Source organism: Zophobas morio, unplaced genomic scaffold (assembly GCF_036711695.1).
Source record: "Zophobas morio isolate AGI-343-1 ecotype UQ-CSIRO unplaced genomic scaffold, CSIRO_AGI_Zmor_V1 ptg000017l, whole genome shotgun sequence".
In the NCBI taxonomy this organism is placed as follows: domain Eukaryota; kingdom Metazoa; phylum Arthropoda; class Insecta; order Coleoptera; family Tenebrionidae; genus Zophobas; species Zophobas morio.
Window position 1 is genome coordinate 9,664,872 of NW_026972122.1, and position 26,426 is coordinate 9,691,297.

The 26,426-nt window shown below is 32.8% G+C and overlaps 2 protein-coding genes and 1 long non-coding RNA gene across 4 annotated transcripts; 2 read left to right on the forward strand and 1 right to left on the reverse strand.

Moving 5' to 3' along the window:
* Window positions 1–3,703: 3,703 nt before the first annotated feature.
* Window positions 3,704–17,511, forward strand: LOC135130485 (probable multidrug resistance-associated protein lethal(2)03659). Its single transcript, XM_064057884.1, has 11 exons — window positions 3,704–3,809; window positions 12,997–13,086; window positions 13,140–13,367; window positions 13,418–13,848; window positions 13,904–14,060; window positions 14,110–15,318; window positions 15,366–15,693; window positions 15,741–15,891; window positions 16,128–16,352; window positions 16,402–17,348; window positions 17,404–17,511. The coding sequence occupies exons 2-11, from the start codon at window positions 13,001–13,003 to the stop codon at window positions 17,437–17,439; spliced, it is 3,798 nt and encodes a 1,265-aa protein (XP_063913954.1). The 5' UTR covers window positions 3,704–3,809; window positions 12,997–13,000; the 3' UTR covers window positions 17,440–17,511.
* LOC135130486 (uncharacterized) lies at window positions 14,730–19,297 on the reverse strand. The gene is made up of 3 exons (XR_010280790.1): window positions 19,106–19,297; window positions 14,862–14,932; window positions 14,730–14,810 (listed from the first exon to the last, which is right to left on the reverse strand). It is a non-coding gene; the product is annotated as an uncharacterized LOC135130486 (long non-coding RNA).
* On the forward strand, window positions 18,405–26,413 carry LOC135130483 (probable multidrug resistance-associated protein lethal(2)03659). Of its 2 annotated transcripts, none has more exons than XM_064057876.1 (11): window positions 18,405–18,491; window positions 21,846–21,935; window positions 21,990–22,220; window positions 22,271–22,701; window positions 22,757–22,913; window positions 22,963–24,171; window positions 24,219–24,546; window positions 24,594–24,744; window positions 24,983–25,207; window positions 25,255–26,201; window positions 26,260–26,413. In XM_064057876.1, exons 2-11 carry the CDS (start codon window positions 21,850–21,852, stop codon window positions 26,293–26,295), a joined length of 3,801 nt encoding a protein of 1,266 aa, XP_063913946.1. In that variant the 5' UTR covers window positions 18,405–18,491; window positions 21,846–21,849; the 3' UTR covers window positions 26,296–26,413. The 2 variants fall into 2 exon arrangements, with proteins under 2 accessions (XP_063913946.1, XP_063913945.1); XM_064057875.1 differs by lacking the exon at window positions 18,405–18,491 and adding an exon at window positions 20,552–20,816.
* Window positions 26,414–26,426: the final 13 nt, after the last annotated feature.

Below are 26,426 nucleotides of genomic sequence, written 5' to 3' on the forward strand. Positions count from 1 at the left end.
GAATTAATTGAAGAAAGAGGTTGGGAAGTCTTGAATGGGGTGAAGGAAGGGGCGAGGAGGGGGAATTTACCTGGATAGGTAAAAGAGGGGAATCGGTAATAGACTACGTAATAGTAAACGGATTAGTAGAAGAAGAGGTAGAAACATTCAAAATAGGAGAAAGAGTGGACTCCGATCACATGCCACTAGAAGTAAGAGTAAGGGGTATAAGTAGATGGAGCGGGTGCTTAAGTAATAAAGTAGGAAAAAAGAACAAGATATGGGTATGGAATGAAAAAGGAATTGAAAATTATAAAAAAAATGTTGGAAGTGGAATTTAAAGAAAAAGGAACTGAAAAGAAAATGGAAGAATAAAAAAGAGAAATTGAAAACGCAGCCATAAGAAAAGAAATTGTAACGAGAAATTTAGAAAAGAGTAACAGATGGTGGGATAGCAGATGCAGAGATTTAAAAAAAGAAGCAATGAAATGTTTACGAAGGTGGAAAAAGGGGAAAGGTATAAAAGAAGAGTACTGGCAAGCAAAAAATAATTATAGAAAACTATGCAGAGAAAAGAAAGAAGAGATACAGCAAGAAAAAGAAGAAAAAATGAAAGCAATAAGAACTGAGCAAGAGGCATCGCACTATATAAATAAAGAACGGAAGAACAAAATCACGATTAGTGAAGACATACCTATAATACAGTGGAAGAAGCATTTTATGGAACTGTTAAATGGAAAGGAAGAGAGAATTGTAGCGCAAGATAGTAAAACCGGGAATGGTGGTAGAGAAAGGGAGGCTGAGATTCGAATAGAGGAAGTAGGAAAACAAGTAGGAAGACTGAAAAAGGAAAAGCACCGGGGAGGGATGGGTTGGTAAACGAAGTGTGGATATTTGGGACGGATGGGATGATTGAAATACTGAGCGAGTTAATGAATGATGTGTGGACGGGTAAAGGTTTTCCCGGGGAATGGAGAGTAGGGCAAATATGCCCAATTCATAAAAAGGGTAATAAAGAAAAAGTAGAGAACTATCGGGGAATAACTTTCCTAAATACGGCATATAAACTGTACGCAATGGTGTTACATGAAAGGTTAGTGACACAGATGAACGAAAAGAGTATATTACCGGAAAGTCAAGCGGGATTTAGAAGAGGTAGAGGGGCTATGGACAATGTATATATCCTACATCATCTAATAGAAAAAGAGTTGCTAAAGGAAGGAGGTCGGGTGTATACACAGTTTGTAGACCTAAAAGCCGCGTTTGATACGGTGGACAAAGAGTGTTTGTGGGAAAGCATGGAGAGAAGACGACTGAGTGAAAAGTTAATAGCAGCAGCATGAGAGATCTATAGAGCGACAGTGACTAGTGTGAGAGTGGGAGGTATAGAAAGTGAAATGTTTTGGACGACGAAAGGATTAAGACAGGGATGCCCATTAAGTCCCAGTCTGTTTGCTTGTTACATAAGCGATATCGAGGAAATGTTTAGAGGAGTACAAGCGGGAGGAATGGTGGTGGGGAGAGAAAAGGTATGGTGTTTGGCATTTGCAGATGATTTGGTAATATTGGCGAAGGATGAATGTGGAATGAATGAGATGAAAAAAATCTACAAAGATACTTTAAAAGAAATAAACTGGAGGTAAATGTAGAAAAAACAAAAATGATGGTGTTTAGAAAAAAAGGAAGAAAAATGGAGGAAAAAATGTGGCGTTGAGAAGATCGAATCATAGACACAGTAAAGCAGTTTAAATATTTAGGATTTAAGTTTACAACAACTAACACGGTAAAAGCACACATAAGAGAAAGAAGGGTCAAAGCAATGCAGACAATGGAAATGGTGTGGAGTATAGGGGAGAAAATATTCGGACATGACAAAGAAGACGGATGAAAATGTTTGATAGTTTAGTCAGGAGTGTATCAATGTATGGAGTGGAGATATGGGGATGGAAGGAATATGCAGAGATGGAAGCAGTACAAGAAAAATATTTGAGGTGAATGTTAGGGCTACGGAAAGAGACGCCAGGGTAAATAGTAAGAGAAGAATGTAAAAGAGAGAAATTAAGAGTATACACTGGGAAAAGAGCTGTAAAGTATGATGATATTGTATGAATGCTGTAAGCAAAAAAAAAGGAAGCAGGGAAAGAACATCACAAGGGTAGACAAGGATATTATGAAAGACTGGCATCCGCATGGATGGAAATAGAGAGAAAGAGAGAAATGGGGGTGAGTATGAGAGAAGAGTTGTGTATGCGTGACAGAGACATAGATAAACAAGAGAGAAGAACAAGTGTAAGTAAATCTAGGTACAATGCAGACTATAGAAAGATAATAACAGAAACAATACCAAAGTACCTAAACAGAGAAAACGCGAAGGAAAAAAAATAATTGCGAGATTTAAGTGTGGAAATGAAGAAAGAAATAATAAGTTTTGGGGAAGTGAAAGTGAGAGAATGTGTAGGATGTGTGGAGAAGGGCGAGAGATGATAGAGCACATGCTGCATGACTGTGAGGAGATCAAAGAAAGAGAGGAGAGTGTGACAGAGATATTGAACGAAGACGGAAGAGGGGTGGAATGGATGAAAGAAGTGGGGAGGACAAGAGTAAGGCTGGAGCAAGGGGGGATGGGATAAAGGAAAAAAAAATAGTTATTTGGTTTATAAAATGTATTATTTGGTTTTTGTTAATTAGGAAAAAAATTGTAGTGTTGTAAATCAAGAATCTTTTAAGCCTGTAGGGTAAAAATAAACACTTTTTTATAAAAACCAAAACAACAATTTTTCTTTTTAAGACAGAATTATAACGTGACCTGACTTAAACTCTTTTAAACAAAAAATAAATCGAACGGTGAAATTTGCGTATGCCATATCCAAGGTCATATAAGATATAATTTTTGGCCTCGACAACTGTAAAACTGACATTTACGTATCGTAGATAGCCATGGCATTTTGATTTTTACACATTGAACTGTCATTTACCAAATTAAGTGCGGTAATAAACACAGAAATTTTCAGAGTTTTAAAACCCTTAAAAAAATTGAAACGTCATCATTAACAAAGCTTGTGTTCACCAAAATAAGATACCGCATAAATGCATCAGTTAAATGTTTTAAAATAATAGCAATTGATTTTTTTATTGAGTTTGGAGACCGCCATCTGGTGGCATAAGCAGCAGTCATATCGAACTATCTGTCACGATTTTAATTTTATCTGACGTTTGACGCAGGCAAAGCCGACTTACAAATTCCACACAATTTAAAAAAATGTAAAAATTGACGAAAACAAGCACCACTAAGTCATCGACCAAAAAGTTGCATACATTATTCATGCGGTAGGCATTTTACAACGCTCAGATTTATTAAAGCACTCGGCTTCGCCTCGTGTTTCAATATTAAATCTTCGCGTTGTAAAATGTAACCTACCGCATTTATAATGTAAATAACTATTATCGAAGTCTTTACGCCCTCACTCTAGCAAATAGCATAAACTGATGTAAATTAATTTGTTGTCATTAACATGTTTATAATACAGGTATTTTGTTTTGTACCTATCATCAATTCAAATAATTCAAGTTTGATTCTTGCGCCACTAATTTTTTTCAGTTAGGCTTTGTAAAATTTTCTTATCAGAATATAGCTACATCACATAACCGAAGATCGGTTACTAACCTACGGTACGATGTTACACAATATTGTAAAATATTGCACTTAAAAAAACATGCAAAACCACAGCGAGGTTGTAGTAGTTGGTTTGGGAGTCAGTTTAAAACTTACTGTGTTTGATAGAACATCACAAACAGTAATAACTTGTGTTAAATTATTATCAATTATTCTGGTATGTACAACAAAAAAATGCAGTGTAATTTTATCTAATAGTCGTCGTTATGTAAAATGTGACAAGAAGTTAAATCAAAAATAAAATTACTAAATTAATAGATTTATATTAAATTTATTATTACTTGTTATGCTCAAATACTAAAAATTTTCCGGAAAACATCCCAATTCAAATACAGAGTAGCTGTGTATTGATTTGCAAAATTCTCCAAAAATTTACAGACTGCCTAGAACAATTTTAAAAGTCAGTATAAAAAGCAGCGTGAAAAATTTGATTATGGTTATTCATTGTAATTAAGAATACAAGCAACAAACATTATTTTACACTATTGTTAAACTCCGACCTCATTTGATTCATAGCAGTGCAGTGCTAGACGAGATGTTCGGGGTTCCAAAAATTTGTAAAAAATTAAAATAAAAAAGAAAAAATGGGCCAAAAATTTCAACAAAAGTAACTTATAAATGTCTTTAAAAATTTTCTTTTAGACAAAAGCGGGGACAAGGATGGTATTAGCAATAATTCTAAATGGGAGAGAAGCATTTGCTTTACTATAATGTGGTAGTTACGATTATTTACTTTCCGTTTGCTGATTTTCTTAATAATGTTGACGTATCTATATGTAGATAAATAATCACCCACTTAATTTGTAATATTTCGAATCGATATTATTTCAACGACGATCATTCTGTGAATAACACTATTACATAATTCACGTCTACATGTCACGTCGATGTAAACTGAATATAACTGTAGTTCTAACACATGAAAATAAATCAGCAAGAACAAATTACACACCTGAGTGAACTGAAAATTATTTTATAACAGTTGTTAAAAAAATTAATAAGGAGCATTTTGTTGCCATTGTCTACAAAAACGTTTTTTAAATCAAATAGTGTGTTGGTTTTCTTAAGTCCTATGACAACCTTTGCAGTTGAATTAACCGTGATAAAACATAATAAAGAACTCTCCTATTTTTTTACACTTAGCATTACTTTATTTAGTGGATTGTTACTGCTAAAAAAATACAACGTGGTGATTTGAATGTTTGTTTTGTTTAGGAAAAATGTTCTTATTTTTTCGTCGATACCCCTTTTTTTAAACGAATGAAAACTGCTAAAGCACAAATATAATAACTAAAAAATAAGAACTTTTGTACAATTAAAATACAAAATAATTAAGATCTGTTAGAGAAGAATAACATATTGCTATAACTTTCTTAGGGCACTATGACAACTTATGAAAATATGGAATACAGAAAAAACAAGCAGGACCATATTTCATACTTAATTGAAATACAAGTATTTCGCTTTAATAATTTTTTAACCCCCGACATCAAAAGATGAAGTGATTTCAACGCGTTTTTTTTTCTGTTTAAAAGATTGCAGCGAATCTTAATTCTCAATCAACTTTTTAATAAGAGTTCATTGTTTTCGTGTCAGGGGCTTTTAAGTATTAAAGTTTTATCTTGTTACTGCAGGTTGTTTCAAAATTTTAGCAGAAAAAATACAATGTCAAACAGATTGCGGCCGAAATTGTCTTATTTTTTTATTGGTTGTCTCGTTATTAATATGCAAAGAATTTTATGGAACCGTTTTGTATGCGCTTAAAAATTAAATAATAAAATAATGCTGAACATAAAATTCTTTCCACGGTAACAACTTTTTTTTGTAAATAAAGGCAGTGTAACTTTAAACTTGAGATAAAAATGAGAAATTGTATTGAAAGTTTTTTTTTCGGTAATTTTGGAACATCCTACATGAGTGTCTCTCTTTCTCTCTCTATCTCATTGTTTTTTTTAACTAATGTTTTCTTAAAAATGGAAAATTTGTAGTAATGACTAAATTTTTGTGTTTTTTTTTTTGCAATTACGTTACTTCGTTCCCTTTGAATTTGACAACATTTTTTCAATTACAAAACTAGGTAAGCATCTCATCCGAATTTTTTTTTCATTCACATTCACTACGACTACAGCACTTTTTTACCGAAAGATAAAGTTTGGTTACCGTAAGATCCAGACAAGGGTAATTTGATTATTATACTTTACAAAATCGATCCGCCATCTTTTAAGATTAGGGGTGGCGGAAAATTTATCGAAACACAAATTATCGAAAACAAAATATCGAATACATTTTATCGAAAAACAAAATATCGAAAGTGCAATTTATCGAAAGTACAATTATTCGAAACACAATTTATCGAAAGTACAATTTATCGAAACACAAGTTATCGAAAGAACAATTTATCGAAACACAAATTATCGAAAGGACAATTTATCGAAACATAATTTATCGAAACTACAAAATACCGAAAAACAAATTATCTAAAGCACAAATTATCAAAAATACAAAAAGTCGAAGCCGAGATCGAAGCAAAATTATCATGTTCGCTCTTATTTCCATCGGCCACAAATCGTGGCTGTTATTTTCACTTTCGTCAGTGCATGAGGAGGCAGCTGCAAACCGGGGGTCAACAAGCCCGGTATGACAGCGACAGAGATTTTCAGTCGTTCGTAAAAACCATAATGGCAATCGCCTTCGTCCCAGTAGAGCACGTTTTTAAGGCTTTCGAAATAGTTTGCGCTACAGCCGACATCCCAGAAGAAGCCCAATCAATCATTACATATTTTGAGAACACTTGGGTTGGCCGAAGGATGCCGAGGAAGGATCCTAAATTTAAGCACATTCTGTGGAACTTCTTTGATTCAATTATCGAACATTATCCAAATACCAACAATTTCGTTGAAGCCTGGCACAGAACCCTGCATAATCAGTTCCACACCAAAAAAACATCTATTTGGAAATTCTTGGAGGGACTTTTGCGGGAACAGTCGCTTACAGAATTTAAGACCAATCAGTCCAACGCCGGTAATCAAGAACCGCAAAGAAAAAAGTACAAAGACAAGAATAAAAGATTGCAAGTGATCGTCAGTCGATTTCGAGAGGAATATGAAGAGACAGACGATTTTGTTATATGTTTATGATTTAAAAATGTTGCTTTAAATTTATAATAAAGGTCCCTTGTTCTTGTTCGTTAATTCGAAGTTTTGCATCTTCTATAATTTTTTTCGATATTTTGTAGTTTCGATATTTTGTCGTTTCGATAAATTATGTTTCGCTATTTTGTCCTTTCGATAATTTGTGTTTCGATAAATTGTACTTTCGACAACTTGTGTTTCGATAATTTGTCCTTTCGATAATTTGTGTTTCGATAAATTGTACTTTCGACAACTTGTATTTCGATAAATTGCACTTTCGATATTTTCTTTTTCGATAAAATGTATTCGATATTTTGTTTTCGATAATTTGTGTTTCGATAAATTTTCCGTCACCCATTAGATTAAGAAATAATATCTAAAGTTTTTTGTACAGTTGTGGCCGTTAAAAAGTACACGATAATTTTCTCTATTTTAAATGTAGGTTCCAATCATGGGCGCTCGAATAATAAAGTTTGTCAAATTTGACATTTTGTTTATTCAAAAATGCTACGCCACTGGTAATAGTCAAACTTACATCAATTTAAAAATTCAAAAAATTCCATGACAACGAAAAATCGTGCCCTTTTGGGGGGCCGCAACGATATGTTAACCCAAGTTTGTTTCTAATTTCTGTGAAAATTTAAGAAAACGTCACTCAAAAATTTCTAAAGCATTATCTATGTATGAATAACATTAAGAGCAAAGTTTCTAAGTGTGTACTAAAAAAAAATGATGACGAAATTATATGAAGCGAGAATGTTTGTAAATTACTTGGAATTAGTGTTAGTAAACGAATCATTTTCCGGAGTTTTTATCACTCCGGGTCCGGTCCTACCTCTGAAGTTGTGGAATTTTCTGAAGAGATTAGTTTTGAAGAGTTATGCCACGTTGATTCTGATAATTTGCTACCGTCTTTCGTCCAAAAATCATCATTTCATTCAAATAAAAATTATTCTAAGTCGACTTCAGTAATTTTTTACTTCCCGAGCGTAAGCTAAGGAAGAATATTAATCGAGTCCATGGGACGAAGTGCCACATTTATGTTTTCTCGATGTCTCATGACCCCTACAGTACAAAAAAAGTAATCTCCCGTTTCCGTCTGTCTGTCTGTCTGTCTATCTGTCTGTCTGTCTGGTCTGGTGTCTCTATTCATTTTTATTAGACAAGTAATCTCCGAAACTGTTGAACCGATTGTGGTCAAATTTTGTATGTATATTAGAAATATCATGTAGATGGTTAAATACTACCCAAAAATTGGATAATCATCCCCACCAACAATTTGATGACGTCATTTTATTGAATTCTATTTTAAAATAATTTTAATGTTATATAAAAATACACTCCTATATTTGTAGTGTACGAATTCGCTTTCAGTTTTTTCACTAAACGTTCAAATTTTCGCAAAAATAATTCCAAGGTGCAATACTCGTATATAACCAACACCGGACAGGAGTCCCCGTGGCGTACCGGCAAGTCGAGAGAGACCTCGTGCGACATTGCGGTAGTGGTTCGATGCCGAACTTGGCCGTTTACTTTTTACTTCCCGAGCGTAAGCAAAGGAAGTATTGTAATCGAGTCCGTCGGCCGACTCTCTACTTTTACGTTTTCTCGATCTTTCATGACCCCTAGAAGACGAAGAAATAGGTCTCCCATTTCCGTCTGTCTGTCCGTCTGTCCGTCTGTTCGTCTGTCCGTCTGTCCGTCCGTCTGTCCGTCCGTCTGTCCGTCTGCCGTCCCGGATTTTTATTAGACAGATAATCTCCGAAAGTACTCGACCGATTGTTGTGAAATTTTGTACTTATATTAAGAATATCATGTAGATGGTAAAACGCTAACCAAAATTTGTCTAATCATCCCCACCACTAATGCGATGACGTCACTTCAAAATTGTACATAGTAAATGGGTTTTCAATTGTATAAAATAACATAGTCCTACACATGTAGTTTACAACTCTGAATCGACTTTTCACCCGAAACGTCCAGATTTTTGGAAAAAAAATCAAAATTATAAAACAACATTTTGAAATTTAATTTTTAATCTGCTAACCAGAATGCTTTGAAATGTTGCAGATGTTTTAAGGCTATAATCATCATAAATCTTTAGTCAAAAAATATTTGCTTATCCCCTCCAAAAACTTGATGACGTCAGCTCAAAAGTTTGTGGAATAAATCATATCTAAAATGTACAAAATATGATGAGTCTGTGCTTGTGATCTATCACTCCATTCATATTTTTTGGATTTGCATATACAGGGTGACTCAAAAAAATTAATGAATGCGTAAATTTATTTTACTGATTTACTCAGAAACTACAAAACCGAATGCTTTGAAATCTTGCAGATGTTTTAAGGTTATAAAGAGCATAATAAATGTTTAGTCAAAATATATTTGCTTATCCCCTCCAAAAACTTGATGACGTCAGCTCGAAAGTTTGCCGAATAAATCATATCTAAAATGTACAAAATATGATGAGTCTGTACTTGTCATTTATCACTCCATTCATATTTTTTGGATTTGCATATACAGAGTGACTCAAAAAAATTAATGAATGCGAAAATATATTTTATTGATTTAATCAGGAACTACAAAACGGAATGCTCTGACATCTTGCAGATGTTTTAAGGTTATAAAGAGCATAATAAATGTTTAGTCAAAATATATTTGCTTATCCCCTCCAAAAACTTGATGACGTCAGCTCGAAAGTTTGCCGAATAAATCATATCTAAAATGTACAAAATATGATGAGTCTGTACTTGTCATTTATCACTCCATTCATATTTTTTGGATTTGCATATACAGAGTGACTCAAAAAAATTAATGAATGCGTAAATATATTTTATTGATTTAATCAGGAACTACAAAACGGAATGCTCTGACATCTTGCAGATGTTTTAAGGTTATAAAGAGCATAATAAATGTTTAGTCAAAGTATATTTGCTTATCCCCTCCAAAAACTTGATGACGTCAGCTCGAAAATTTGCCGAATAAATCATATCTAAAATGTACAAAATATGATCAGTCTGTACTTGTGATCTATCACTCCATTCATATTTTTTGGATTTGCATATACATGGTGATTCAAGAAAATAAATGAAAGCGTAAATTTATTTTACTGATTTACTCAGGAACTACAAAACCGAATGCTTCGAAATCTTGAAGATATTTTAAAATTATCATAAGCATGGTAAATTTTTGATCAAAATGTATTTGGTCGTCCCCCCTAAAAAATGTATGACGTCACCACAAAATTTTGCTGAATAAATCCTATCTAAAATGTACAAAATATGGTGAGTCTCTTCTTGTGATTTATCATTCCATTCAAATTTTTTCGATTTGCGTATACAGGGTGACTCAAAAAAATTAATGAATGCGTAAATTTATTTTATTGATTTAATCAGGAACTACAAAACCGAATGCTTTGAAATCTTGCAGATGTTTTAAGGTTATAAAGAGCATAATAAATTTTTAGTCAAAATATATTTGGTTATCTTCTACAAAAAACTGATGACGTCGGCTCAAAAGTTTGCCGAATAAATCGTATCTAAAATGTACAAAATATGATGAGTCTGTACTTGTGATTTATCATTCCATTCATATTTTTGGATTTGCATATGCAGGGTGACTCAAAAAAATTAATGAAGGCGTGAATTTATTTTATCGATTTAATCAGGAATTACAAAACCGAATGCTTTGAAATCTTGGGAATATTTTAAAGTTATTATAAGCATGGTAAACTTTTGTTCAAAATGTATTTGTTCATCCCTCCTAAAAAAATTGATGACGTCACCCTTAAATTTTGCTAAATAAATCCTATCTAAAATGCAAAAAATATGATGAGTTTGTACTTGTTATTTATCATTCCATTCATATTTTTTAGATTTTCTTAAGAGGTGGTTCAAAAAAATTAATGAAGTCAATTTATTTTATTGATTAAATTAAAGGCAACACTCATTAGTATTACACCCCAACCAACCCAATTTGGTAGACACAAAATTTGTTAAAGGAAAAACTCGGTTGAAACATAAGGGTAGCACGCTTATTTACATCGACTTTAACATTACAGACGTGCATTTGTTTTATGCGTTCACTTGGTTCCGCGAATGTGAAATAGACATGTTTATAATCAACCAATTGTGAATTTCACCGTCAAGAATTAAAATAAAATATAATAAGCGGAAGTCGAAGCAATAAAACCGATGGTCGTTTTGTTTACAGTTTCTCTGTTTGACTCTCACGTATGCTGTTACGCTTGTCATCTTAAATTAAGAATGTTTATACATAAACGATTTTCAGTTGCCGTATACATGAGTAAATTGTTTCGTTATTTTCTTGATTATAAAAAATCAATATTCAAAACGACCCAATTCATTTTCCCGAAAATTTGGGAGTACAATAATTTTATTCTTAGTATTACACTACATCTATCCCAACTGATATACGTGTCCTTGCAAAAATGTTGATGACGTCATCGCATTTTTTTTTAAATTCCCACTACAAAAATGTAATGAGAAAAAAACACAATAGCCATGCAGTCGTCAAGTTTCCGACAGCGAGGGAAGTACTGTCTAAACTCTTTAGACCAATTTTTTTTTTCTTCCATTGGTCATACGCTGCGACTACTTTTCTTTTGTACTGTGACTAGTTTTATCCATGTTGATGACTTCATTACCAATTTCTTAATGGTCATTGAAAGAACGAGTCACCCCATTTCCTCCAAAATGTGAAAAACTCGTCTTTATAATAATAATAAAATATGAATTATAATATTCAGATCATTTTGTTCGACTGTGAAGTAATTCAAATCAAACTAATTTCGTCACATTCTTTCGATGTATTAAGATAAACAAACACTCGACAATGCTGGATATGTTTCACTGTACTTTAGGAGCGAGGGAGGTTCTATCGAAACAACTTTCGACCAATTTTTTTTTATTTTCCAGCAGAGGTTTAAAAATGTCTTAAATCTCTCAATAGTGGACCTCTCTTTAATAAATCGAGAGTGAATGTTAAGGCTAAATTTAGAAAATATACGCTATTTAAATTTTGCTTTAATAAAAAAAAAATAAATAAATAAATAAAAATTGTTTGTTCAACCTAAATTTTTTTGTGAACAAAATTTTTACCATCTGGAATTTATATCTGTCAACAGTTTTAAAAATACGTTCATTACATGATGTCAATGTAGATAAATGTGGTGTACCTAATGTAAGTATATGTACTTTTGGTTATAATTCTCAGTATTAGTATTACTTCTTCTTTGTAAATTTAATTTTGTTACTTCTGTTTTTATTCTCAAGTGTAACTTAAGAAAGTATAGTAATCGGGTTCCTCGGGCGACCTGTCAGTTTTATGTTTTCTCAAAGCTTCATGACGTTTAGAGTACGAAAAATGTGGTCACTCATTTCCGTCTGCTTGTCTGTCGTCTGTGTCGATTTTTATTAGATACATATTCTTCGAAACCACTGGACCGAGTATTATACGTACATTAAGAATATTATGTACATTGGAAAATCCTAACCAAAATTTGCCTAACATTCCAAGCACCAATGTGATAACACAGAAAATGCTTATTTCCGCAATTTTATAAGGCGTCAAATAAAATATTAATGCATCAACTTCTATCTTTCCCTATTAAAATACAATTTTGCATTTTTCTTACCAAAATTACTACACTGGCCCCGTTTTCAAGTTATTAAATTATTAGCTAAATTAATTATAATAATAATAAACAAAAAGATGTCGAATTCATGAAGCACTACAGTCGACCTCAAAATTAACTGGAAACTAGGTTTTTTGAAAAAATATAACAGCAGTTTTTTAATTCAATAAACAATGTAATTAAATATTAAACTGTATAGCCTTGCCTTGATATGATACTGCCCAAAAACTTCACTATATCTTTTATTTTATATCTTTATATATGTACTAATACTGTAAATTACTTTGCAAAACATTTTAAAATGTAGATAAGGAAATATATGAGTGTCCGGTTAATTTTGGGGTTGAGTGTATTTTATGAAATTTAACTTGTGGTTATTGTACAAAATTTTGCGTGGATGTCATTTTGTTGTTGGTGGGGATGGTTAGACAAATTTTGGTTAGGGTTTTACCATCTACACTACTTTGACAATAATCGGTCTTTTGAAACAAACTATTTTTCAATTAATTTAGGCATTACATTGAGTCATTTGTTTTTTTGTTTCTTGCTAACAGCACAATGGAGGACCAAAATGGGCCTACTAAACGAAAACTAAAACCACACCCTCAAGAAAATTCAAATATTTTGTCTGCCTTATTTTACTGGTAATTAATACAATTTGTCAGGTCTATCAATTTTTTCACCAAAATTGTTAAAGCTGGACAGTGCCAATATTCAGAACAGGTTTGAAAAAAGACATATCCGAGGAAGACGTTTACCAAACGTTACAGCATCACCAAGCTGAAGGCTTAGCGAATCAGCTAGAAAAAGCATGGAAGACTCAAAAAAATCCCTCACCTTCCTTGTGGAAAGCCATGTGGAAAGTTTTCAAACTAGATGCAATTGTGTGCTTTACTTTGTGTTCTTTCATAGACTTGGTTTTGAAGTAATGCTCCTCAAATTTATATTTTGTTTACTATTCAGGCGTGTTTTCAGAATTGCCCGTCCTATAGCGTTTGGGAAACTCATGGCCTATTACTCATTTGAGTCGACAGAATTATCCAAAAATGATGCAATTTTGTACGCTGGCATAATCGTTATCATTAGCGTAACAGATGCAATTTTTTCAAGTTATTTTGTACTGCAACAGTTTCAAATTTTTATCAAAATCAGAGTCGCTTGCTCGTCAATGGTCTATCGAAAATCATTACGTCTGAGTAAATCAGCTTTGGGTGAAACGAACATTGGACAAATAGTGAATTTACTGACCACCGATATGCAACAACTGATTTCCATTATACGTGCGCTTTGTTCTATTTGTATTTCGCCATTTCAGACGGCAATTGTCCTTTATCTTCTTTACGATTATTGTGAGACTACAGCTTTAGTAGGGATAGCTTTGATAATCACTCTTACTCCGTTTCAAAGTATGTTCCAACTTTTTGTGAAGATAATAATATGATAATTTTTAAACCATTTTAGTGTATCTTAGTAAGATCGTAGCAGGTTTAAGATCAAAAGTTGCTATGAGAACTGATGACAGAATGAGTCACATGAATGAGGTCATTTCAGGTATTCAAGTTATCAAGTTGTATGGATGGGAGCAACCATTTATCAAACTGATTGATACATTCAGAAGGTGAATATAACTTCAGATGTTCTAGAACTACGAATATCAATGCTTTTAGGGTGGAAGTGAAATTTATAAAAAAGTTGACTTACTTATTTTCTTTTCTGATAACGGTGATGAAATTCGTTGAACGAACTGTTATATTTTTGTGCTTATTGGTGTATGTTTTAATGGGAAATAACCCAAACGCTTATTACGTATATGTTTTAACTTCATTTTATTCAATATTGGTATTTTCGGTATCAGTCCTTCTTCCACTAGCAGTTTTTGATTTATTAAAAGCCAATGTATCCATTAAAAGGTTAGAAAAATTTTTAAACCTAGAAGAAGTGGTACTGACTAAAAAACCAAGAAAAGCAGTTGGCATTAAAATAAAAAAAGTTACTGCGAAGTGGTTGCAGAAGAGTGAGCATAATACATTAACAGATGTTGACTTTGAAATTTATCAAAATCAGACAGTGGCCGTAGTAGGACCCACTGGAAGTGGAAAATCAAGCTTGTTGCACGTATGTCTAGGTGAAATGCAGATCATTGAAGGGTCAAAAGAAGTTGATGGAACAATTGCTTACGCAAACCAAGAACCTTGGTTGTTCGGAGGTACAGTGAAGCAAAACATTCTTTTTGGTCTACCAATGGTGCCTAAAAAATATAAAGAAGTTGTAAGAGTTTGTGCCTTAGAAGACGACATGGTACAGTTTCCTCATGGTGATAACACGATAGTAGGGGAACGTGGAATCCTTTTAAGTGGTGGCCAGAAAGCTAGAATCGGTTTAGCTAGAGCTGTATATAAAGACGCAGACATATACTTACTTGATGATCCTCTATCAGCTGTTGATGCAAATGTTGGGAAACAAATTTTTAACAATTGTATAACTGGTTACCTGAAAGACAAATGCACTGTTTTAGTAACACATCAGACACAGTATTTAGCATCTGTCGATAAAATCTACCTACTGACAGACGGCAAAATTTCAGTTTCTGGGAGTTATACAGATCTTCTAAAAGAGAACAATTTCGCGTATGTTTTGAAAGAAAAAGAGACTCATCAAGACGAAGCAAGTGAAATGAATGGTACCAATATTTCTAAGCTAGAACATAAAGAACAAAATGTAACAAGTGAAACGCGGGTTGTTGGCAAAGTGTCTGTCAAAGTTTATCAAAGTTATATGCGTGCTTGTGGATCTTACTTAATCTGCTTTTTAATATTAGTACCATTTGTTTTAAGTGAGTGTCTTGCGATAACAGCCGACTACTTTCTTGCATTCTGGTAAAATTAAAATACTTTGGTGATTATCATAATAGAATCTTTTGAAGGGCAAATTTGGAGCAACGAAGAATGTCAGCAAATTATACTTTGCAAAATAGGTTTGAGGAAATATTTTTTGCCGATTATAATAGCATCTATATATATTCTACCATAATTGCACTTTTAATTATCACAACACTTACTCGAGCCATATCCTTTAACAAAGTATGCATGCATGCTTCTGTGTATTTACACAACAAAATGTTTACCACTATTGTAAATGCTACAATGAAATTTTTCCACACCAATGTAACAGGCAGAATATTAAATAGATTTTCTAAAGATATAGGAAATTTAGATGAAGCTTTACCACAAGTACTTTTCAACACAATTGAGGTAAAAGAAATGCAACACGTTTCTGTTTTTAATTGATCATTTTTTAGTTAAGCATAGCTGTTCTTGGCGGTATTATATCAGTCTGTATAATTAGTCCTTGGAGTCTCATTCCTACCTCTATAATATTAGTTCTGATGTATATTATAAGAAAAATATACGTAGCTAGTAGTCTAAGTGTTAGCCGTTTGGAATCCACAAGTAAGTACCTTCGCTACTTTCTGCAAAAAATTCTGTTAAATTGAATGTGTTGATTATATTTGTGGAAGATGCAATCTAATTTAGGACGTCATTGTTATAATTGGAAGGTGTAAGATACTAAACATAGAAATTCAAAGAAGGTGGCTTCAGTTCTAATATTGCAATGTTAAAATGTTTATTGACAAACGCTTCACCAACAAAGCTAGACAGACAAACAAAGATGTCTATAATTTTAGGTCGGAGTCCAATTTTGGCCCACTTGACAGAATCTATTAAGGGCTTAACTACTATTAGAGCTTTCGATAATCGACACATCTTACACAAAGAATTTGACAATTTGCAAAACTTTCACAGCTCTATTTTCTATATGAAGATAGGTACCAATAGAGCTTTCTCGATTTGGTTAGATATCGTTTGTATGTGCTACTCCTCAGCAGTCACAATTATGACAATTTTTCAAGGTAAGAAACGCATAATACTGTCTTTTTGGAATTCAATTTTTTTACTTAGATCCTTATGGTGGAACTGTTGGGTTTGTTATCACAAAATCTATGAGTCTGGTAGGTGTGTTTCAGTGGGCAATACGAATGTTGAGCGACCTTGAAAATCAGATGACGTCAGTTGAAAGAGTAATTGAGTATACAGAACTAGAGCAAGAGAAGAATGATCAAGTGAAAGCAATTTCGTCTGCTTGGCCTGCTAAAGGCAAAATTGAATTTAAGTCAGTATTTATGCAGTATTCCTCGAATGATCCTTACGTCCTTAAAAACTTGGATATACTTATTAAACCTAAGGAAAAAGTTGGTATTGTTGGTAGAACGGGAGCTGGAAAATCTTCGTTAATTTCGGTTTTGTTCCGTTTGGTCAACTTTGTGGGTAATATTTTTATAGACGACGTAGATACCAAAGATGTTGCTTTATCCTCTTTACGACCCAAGATTTCGATTATTCCTCAAGATCCAGTTTTATTCAAGGGATCAGTACGTAAAAATTTAGACCCATTTGATCAATATTCTGACGAACAAATATGGCGAGTGTTGGATGAAGTTAAACTGAAAGAGACTGTCTCTAATATGTCTGGAAATCTTCACAGCCATTTGTCAGAAGGTGGTACTAATTTCAGTGTTGGACAAAAACAGCTGATTTGTTTGGCGAGAGCCATGCTGAAAAATAACAACATTTTAATCTTGGATGAAGCAACTGCAAATGTTGATCCACAGACAGATGAGCTATTGCAAAGTACAATAAGGAAAAGCTTTGCAAATTGCACTGTTTTGACGATCGCTCATCGACTACACACAATAATGGATTCCGATAAGGTTTTAGTGATGGATGAAGGACATGCAGTTGAATTTGATCATCCGTATGTGCTATTAGAAAATCAGAAAACGTTTTACAATTTAGTCATGAAAACAGGAAATGTGATGTTTGAAAATTTAAGGACAATAGCCGAAAAGGTAGTGTTTCTTGTGTCGTTCATATAATGATAATTATGGTGTCTATTTGTTACAGAATTATAAAACAAGAGGTGATAATATAATTTTATGAGAAAATCAGTGTACAGATTTTGGTCCACGTTACCTAAGTTTTTTGTTATATTATTGTTTACCAATGTTTAATATTTAAAAATGAAAATAAATCCGAGATGAATTCTTGTCTTCATTATTTTTCTTGATTTTGTGTGTATGGTCTTCATTAGTGATGTTGGCACCAGTCCTAAGACTGTGGTTTTTGTGGTTTATTCATATTAAGGTTATTTTCGGTGATTGTTTTAACATCAGTCTTACTTATTAACCACTTATTTTCCAATGTCATTTTACAATATTTTGCTATCTAAAAGGTTGGAAATTATTACCTACAGTAATCTCCAGTTTTAGTTATTGTTAATTAAAAACAAAACTTATATAGCATTTTTTTTGTAAATGTAGGCAACCCAACATCTTCTTCCGTCAATAATCCTTTTCATTTATGAGGGAGATGTCCATTATTGACAGATTAGGTGGATTTTAAAGTCATTGCCGACAATGTATGCAAATGGTGACCTTTATTATCGACAAAAAGTGCTTACCTAACCTGACTTGATCCGATTTAGCCTAACCTGACCTGACTTAGACCCTTCTAAACCAAAAATAAATGAATAAATATGTAAATCGAACGGTTTAAAGCGATTTTTAAAAATATTTTCTAATTTTTCACTCTTACTTGCTTGTATCATCTCCAATTCCAATAGTACAAACTGAAGTAAATTCATCATTTGTCACTTTACTGTTGTCACCTAACATATTAGCGTAAGTCTTTGTTTTGTAACTATCTTCAATTCAAACAAATCAAGTTTGATTTTTGCGCTACCAATTTTTTTCAGATAGGCTTTGTAAAATTTACTTTTCAGAATATACTCCTACACCACATAAGCGAAGATCGGTTAATAAATAACCTACGGTATGATATTACACAATATTGTAAAATACTACATTTAAAAAACCATGCAAAACCACAGCAAGGTTATAGCAGTTGGTTTGGGAGTCAGTTGAAAACTTACTGTGTTTGATACAACATCACAAACAGTAATAGTTTGTGTTAAATTATTATCAATTATTCTGGTATGTATAAAAACTCTACAAAAAATGTAGTGTAATTTTATGGAAGTATCGTTATGTAAAATGTGACAAAAAGTTAAATCAACAATAAAATTACTGAATTAATATATTCATATTTATTATTATTTATTATGTTCAGAAGCTAAAAATTTTCCACAAAGGATATCAATTCAAATATAGAGCAGCTGCGTATCGATTTGCAAAATTCCCCATAAATGTATGTAGTACTCTGGAGCAATTTTAAATGTCAGTACAAAAAACAGCGTGAAAAGTTTGGTTACTCATTCGAATTAAGAATACAAACAACAAACATTATATTACATTGTTAAACTGAAACCTCATGTTCACACTTGATTCACAGCAGTGCAGTGCTTGTAGAGATACTTGAGGGTCCCAAAAATTTATAAAAAATTAAAATAAAAAGGAAACAAGGGGCCATAAATTTCAACAGAAGCAACTTATAAAGGTCTTTAAAAACTTTCCTTTAGACAAAACGCGGGGACAAGGATGGTATTACCAATAATTCTAAATAAGCCAGAGTCATTTTCTTTGCTATTGTGTGGTAGTTACGAGTATTTGCTTTCCGTTTGTTGATTTTATTAATAATGTTTACGTACCTACATATGTGTATATAATCACTCACTTCATTTATACTCGTAATATCTCGAATCGATGTTATTTCAACGACGAGCGTTCAATGAATAACACTGTTACATAATTCACTTCTATTTGTTACGTCCATGTAAACTGAATATAACTGTAGTTCTAGCAAATGAAAATGAATCATCAACAACATAAATTACACACCCGGATGAACTGCAAAATGTTTTTATAATAGTTGTTAAAAAATGAATGATGAGTATTTTGTTGCCATTGTCTAGAAATGTTTTTTAAATCAAATAATATGTTGATTTTCTTGAGTTCTGTGACAATTGTTTGCAGTTGCCTTAACAATGATAAATGATAATAAAAAACTGTCTTATTTTTTTACACTTAATATTAATTCATTTAGAGGATTGTTACTGTTAAAAAAATACAACGTGGCGACTTGAATGTTTGTTTCATTTAGGAACAATATTTTTATTTTTTCGTAGATGTTCTTTTTTTTAACAAATTAAAATTGCTAGAAATATTCCATAATATTGTTTTCGGAGTTTCGCTTTAAAAATAGAAACAAAAATATAATAAAAAATCCGTTATAAGAAGTTGTATATAATTAAAATACAAAATAATTAAGCTCTGTGGGAGAAGAAAATAAAACGTCTCACCGTCATTGTTATAGTCTCCTAGGACTGCCATAACTTATTAAAATATGGAATATAGACAAAACAAGCAGCACCATGTTTAATACTTAATTGTACTTAGTCAAAGTATTTGGCTTTACTAAGTTTTTTAATCCCCGACTTAAAAAGATGAACCGAGATATTCTCAGCAGTTTTGTTTGACTGTAATCACTTCCACCATTTCAAGATCATCAGTTCATAAAATAGTTGGTGTAGAAATCAGCTCGGTTCTCGTGTCGACCATTGCAGCGAATCTTAACCAATTTTAGATTTTTTAAGAGTTCATTGTTTTTGTGTCAGGGTTTACTCCAAGTTGTTCCAAAATTGCCGCAGAAAAAATACAAGATTAAACAGACTGCGTGAACTTTAGCTGAAAATTATTGCATTTTTACTTCCGGAGCGTAAGCGAAGGAAGTATTGTAATCGAGTCCGTCGGCCAATTCTCTACTTTTACGTTTTCTCGATTTCAAAATTTTGCTGAATAAATACTCTCTTAACTGTGCAAAATATGATGAGTCAATACTTGTGATTTATCACTGCATTAATATTCTTTAGATTTGCTTATACAGGGTGTATCAAAAAAATTAATGAATATTCGATATCTTGAGGCATTTTAAAGTTCTTGTAAGCATGATAAATTGGTAATAAAAATATATCTCTTTATTTCCCACAAAAACATTGATGACATCATTTCAAAATTTTGCCGAATCTGCATATTATGAGTGTCTGATAAGGTGATAATCATTACTAATAGAGATATCTGAACCCCAGATTTTGTCAGTCCGTCATGATTGATAAGAAAGGAGGAAATTGTCATGGATAATAAAATTTTGTTATTACATCATACAGTTGTGGTGTGTCATCAGTAATAAGACCAACCAAATATTTAAAAGTATTTCCATTGTTAGTTATTAAAATTAAGTGTTTTCTTCAGAACTTTAATCTCTACAAGTTAATCATTTATTTGATATATGTGTCCTTGCAAAAATGATGATGATGTCATCACAAAATTGTGTCAAGAAAAAACTCAACTCGAAAATACTGGGTATGTTTCATTGTACTTTAGGTGTGACGGAAGCTCTATCGAAACAACTTTCGACTAATTTTTCTGTATCACTGTCCCATTATTAAGATGCAAAGAATTTTGTGGATACATTTTGAATACGCTACAAAATCAGCAAATAACAATTTTTTAATTTATTTTTTCAAAATTGAAGATAGCGTAATTTTTAAACTTGAGATAAAAATGAGAAATTATATTTAAAGTTGCTGTTGACATTGGTACATTCTGTCTTGCTTAAAAATTTTGGCTAAGCAGCTAACTAAACAGTTGAAGTTAAACCAGTACTAGCAATTAAGAATCCATTGCTTTCCGTTGGTTATCGGCTTTAAATATATATATTTCATATCGAATTTGCACCTTCGCGTTTCTCTTGCCACATCACTGGTGCGAGGGAGTACATCGAAAATAGGGTATTCTCGATTTTGTTTTAATGATTAATCTAAAATTAGATACCGCAATTTTCTAAGGCATCAAATAAAATATCAGTGCATCAACTTTTATCTTTCCCTGCTAAAATCCGGTCTTGAGCGTTTGTAACATCTAAATCGTGTCACTTAAATTTCGAAACAATTCGACACTGGTTCATACAAATTATTAAGTTATTAGATATAGTAATAATAATAATCAAAAACATGTCGGATTCATAAACCACAACTATTGGAGTAAGTACTATTTGATGAAATGTAAGTTTGTTGTACAAAATTTTGCGGGGATGTCATTATGTTATTGGTGGGGATGTTTAGACAAATTTTGGTTACAGCTATACCATTTACACACGCTATTCCTAATAGAAATATATATACAAAGTTGGACAACAATCGGTCCAATAGTTTCGGAGATTATCCGAGGAATAAACATCCGGACAGATGGCAGACACTTAGATAGATACCTACAGATATAACATGAAACCGGCAGTAATAAATTACTTAATTTTGAAACAAACTATTTCAATTAATTTAAGCATTACGTTCAGTCAACAAGATCACTTGTCTTTATGTTTCTTTCTAACAGTTCAATGGAGGACCAAAATGGGCCCACCAAACGAAAACTAAAACCACACCCTCAAGAAAATTCAAATATTTTGTCAGCCTTATTTTACTGGTAACTAATACAATCTGTTTCGGTTTATCAATTTTTTCACTGAAATTGTTAAAGCTGGACAGTGCCAATATTCCGAAGAGGCTTGAAAAAAGACATATCAGAGGAAGACGTTTATCAAACTTTACAGCACCACCAATCTGAAGGCCTAGCTAACCAGCTAGAAAAAGCATGGAAGACCCAACAAAAAACCGCCTCACCCTCCTTGTGGAAAGCCATATGGAAAGTTTTCAAATTAGATGTAATTGTGTGCTTAACTTTGTGTTCTTTCATTGAATTGGGCTTGAAGTAATCTTCATCAAATTTATACTTCGTTTACTATTTAGGCGTGTTTTCAGAATTGCCCGTCCTATAGCTTTTGGAAAACTCATGGCTTATTACTCATTTGAGTCGACAGAATCATCAAAAAATGATGCAATTTTGTACGCTGGCATAATCGTAATCATTAGCATGACAGATACAGTTTTTTCAAATTATTTTGTACTGCAACAGTTACAAGTGTTCATGAAAATCAGAGTCGCTTGCTCGTCAATGGTTTATCGAAAATCATTGCGTCTGAGTAAATCAGCTCTAGGTGACACGAACATTGGACAGATAGTGAATTTACTGACCACCGATATGCAACAAATGAATCCCCTTATACGTGCTCTTTGTTCTATTTGTATTTCGCCATTTCAGACGGCAATTGTCCTTTATCTTCTTTACGATTATTGTGGACCTACAGCTTTAGTAGGGATTGTTTTGATAATCACTCTTACTCCGTTCCAAAGTATGTTCCAACATTTTATGAAGATAATAATATGATAATCTTTAAAAAATTTTAGTGTTTCTCAGTAAGATCGTAGCGAGTTTAAGATTAAAAGTTGCTGTGAGAACTGATGACAGAATGAGTCACATGAATGAGATCATTTCAGGTATTCAAGTCATCAAGTTGTATGGATGGGAGCAACCATTTATCAAACTAATTGATACATTTAGAAGGTGAATATAACTTCAGTTTTTCTAAAACTACGACTATCAATGCTTTTAGGGTGGAAGTGAAATTTATAAAAAAATTGACTTACTTATTCTCGTTCCTGATATCGGTAATGAAATTCGTTGAGCGAACTGTTATATTTTTGTGTATATTGGTCTATGTTTTAATGGGAAATAACCCAAACGCTTATTACGTATATGTTATAACTTCATTTTATTCGATATTGGTATTTTCGGTATCAGTTCTTCTTCCGATAGGAGTTGCGGATGTACTAAAAGCCAATGTATCCGTCAAAAGATTAGAAAAATTTTTAAACTTAGAAGAAGTGGAACTGGCTAAAAAAACAAGGAAAGCAGTTGGCATTAAAATAAAAAAAGTGACTGCGAGATGGTTGCAGAAGAGTGAGCATAATACATTATCAGGTGTTGACTTTGAAATTTATCTAGATCAGACAGTCGCCGTAGTAGGACCCACTGGCAGTGGAAAATCAAGCTTGTTGCACTTATGTCTAGGTGAAATGCAGATTATTGAAGGGTTAAAAGAAGTTGATGGAACAATTGCTTACGCAAACCAAGAACCTTGGTTGTTCGGAGGTACAGTGAAGCAAAACATTCTTTTTGGTCTACCATTGCTGCCTAAAAAATATAAAGAAGTTGTAAGAGTTTGTGCCTTAGAAGACGACATGGCACAGTTTCCTCATGGTGATAACACGATAGTAGGGGAACGTGGAATCCTTTTAAGTGGTGGCCAGAAAGCTAGAATCGGTTTGGCTAGAGCTGTATACAAAGACGCAGACATATACTTACTTGATGATCCTCTATCAGCTGTAGACGCAAATGTTGGGGAACAAATTTTTAACAATTGTATAATTGGTTACCTGAAAGGCAAATGCACAATTTTAGTAACACACCAGACACAGTATTTAGCATCTGTTGATAAAATCTATCTACTGACAGATGGCAACATTTCAGTTTCTGGGAGTTACACAGATCTTCTAAAAGGGAATAATTTTGCCTATGTTTTGAAAGAAAACGAGACCCGTCAGGACGAATCAAGTGAAATGAATGGTACCGATCTATCTAAGATAGAGCATAAAGAACAGAATGTATCAAGTGAAACGCGGGCTATTGGCAAAGTGTCTGTCAAAGTTTATCAAAGTTATATGCGTGCTTGTGGTTCTTACTGTATCTGTTTCTTAATATTAATACCATTTGTTTTATGTGAGTGCCTTACGATAACGGCCGACTACTTTCTTGCATTCTGGTAAAATTAAAATATTTTGGTGATTATCATAACAGAATCTTTTGAAGGGTAAATTTTGAGCAACGAAGAATGTCAGCAAATTATACTATGCAAAATGGGTTTGAGGAAATAATTTTTGCTGATGCTAGCACCATCTATATATATTCCACCATAATTGGACTTTTAATTATCACAACACCTACTCGAGCCATATCCTTTAAGAAAGTATGCATGCGTGCTTCTGTACATTTACACAACAAAATGTTTACGACTATTGTAAATGCTACAATGAAATTTTTCCACACCAATGTATCAGGCAGAATATTAAATAGATTTTCTAAAGATATAGGAAATTTAGATGAAACTTTACCACAAGTACTTTTCAACACAATTGAGGTAAAAGAAATGCAACACGTTTCTGGTTTTAATTGATGATTTTCCAGTTAAGCATAGCTGTTGTTGGTGGCATTATATCAATCTGTATAATTAGTCCTTGGAGTCTCATTCCTACCTTTATAATATTAATACTGATGTATATTATAAGAAAAATCTACTTGGCTAGTAGTTTAAGTGTTAACCGGTTGGAATCCACAAGTAAGTACAATTATGCTCACTCCTTTCTGCGAAAAATTCGGCTAATATAATTTCTTAAATGAGTTGATTTTATTTGAGAAAGATGAAATCTAAGTCAAAACCTTATTGATATAATTGGCAGTTGTTAGATACGAGAAATAGAAATTCAAAGAAGGTGACTTCAATTCTAGCATTGCAATATCAAAATGTTTATTGATAAAGCCAAACAGACAAACAAGAATATACAACATAATTTTAGGTCGGAGTCCAATTTTGGCCCACTTGACAGAATCTGTTAAGGGTTTAACTACTATTAGAGCTTTCGATATTCGACACATCTTACACAAAGAATTTGACAATTTGCAAAACTTTCACAGCTCTATTTTCTATATGAAGTTAGGCACCGACAGAGCTTTCTCCATTTGGTTAGATATCGTTTGTATGTGCTACTCCTCGGCAGTCACATTTATGACAATTTTTCAAGGTAAGAAATGCAAAGTACTTTCTTCTGGGGATTATTTTTTTTTTTAGATTCTTATGGTGGAACTGTCGGTTTTGTTATCACAAAATCTATGAATCTGGTAGCTGTGTTTCAATGGACAATCCGAATGTTGAGCGAACTTGAAAATCAGATGACGTCAGTTGAAAGAGTGATTGAATATACAGAACTAGAGCAAGAGAAGAATGATCAAGTGAAAGCAATTTCGTCTGCTTGGCCTGCTAAAGGCAAAATTGAATTTAAGTCAGTGTTTATGCAGTATTCGTCGAATGATCCTTACGTCCTTAAAAACTTGAATATACTTATAAAACCTAAGGAAAAAATAGGTATTGTTGGTAGAACGGGCGCCGGAAAATCTTCGTTAATTTCGGTTTTGTTCCGTTTGGTTAACTTTGTGGGTAATATTTTTATAGACGACGTAGATACCAAAGATGTCGCTTTATCCTCTTTACGACCCAAGATTTCGATTATTCCTCAAGATCCAGTTTTATTTAAGGGATCAGTACGTAAAAATTTAGACCCATTTAATCAATATTCTGACGAAGAAATCTGGCGAGTGTTGGACGAAGTTAGACTGAAAGAGGCTGTCTCTAATATGTCTGGAAATCTTCAAAGTAATTTGTCAGAAGGTGGTACTAATTTCAGTGTTGGACAAAAACAGCTAATTTGTTTGGCGAGAGCCATGCTGAAAAATAACAATATTTTAATCTTGGATGAAGCAACTGCAAATGTTGATCCACAGACGGATGAGTTATTGCAAAGTACAATAAAGAAAAGCTTTGTTAATTGCACTGTTTTAACGATCGCTCATCGACTACACACAATAATGGATTCCGATAAGGTTTTAGTGATGGATGAAGGACATGCAGTTGAATTTGATCATCCGTATGTGCTATTAGAAAAAAAGAAAACATTCTATAATTTAGTCATGAAAACAGGAAAAGTGATGTCTGAAAATTTAAGAACAATAGCCGAAAAGGTAAGCAGTCTTCTATTATCGATAATATAATGATAATTATGGTGTCTATTTGTTGCAGAATTATAAAACAAGAGGTGATAATATAAGTTTATGAGAGAACCAGTATACAGATTAGTGCATATTACTTAAGTTTTTTGTTACATTATTGTTTCAACAGTGTTTAAAATTTGATACTTGCATTTTTGAAAAAATGAAAATAAATCTGAGATGAATTCTTGTCTTCAT

What these genes read in the sequence shown, in the direction of transcription:
- LOC135130485 (XM_064057884.1), top strand. Translation starts at nt 13,001, where the DNA reads ATGGAGGACCAAAATGGGCCTACTAAACGAAAACTAAAACCACACCCT. An exon ending in TTCATAGACTTGGTTTTGAA is followed by an intron (nt 13,368 to 13,417) that starts GTAATGCTCCTC and finishes GCGTGTTTTCAG; the next exon opens with AATTGCCCGTCCTATAGCGT. An exon ending in CTGATTGATACATTCAGAAG is followed by an intron (nt 14,061 to 14,109) that starts GTGAATATAACT and finishes CAATGCTTTTAG; the next exon opens with GGTGGAAGTGAAATTTATAA.
- LOC135130483 (XM_064057875.1), top strand. Translation starts at nt 20,743, where the DNA reads ATGTGTCCTTGCAAAAATGATGATGATGTCATCACAAAATTGTGTCAA. An exon ending in TTCATTGAATTGGGCTTGAA is followed by an intron (nt 22,221 to 22,270) that starts GTAATCTTCATC and finishes GCGTGTTTTCAG; the next exon opens with AATTGCCCGTCCTATAGCTT. An exon ending in CACTCTTACTCCGTTCCAAA is followed by an intron (nt 22,702 to 22,756) that starts GTATGTTCCAAC and finishes AAAAAATTTTAG; the next exon opens with TGTTTCTCAGTAAGATCGTA.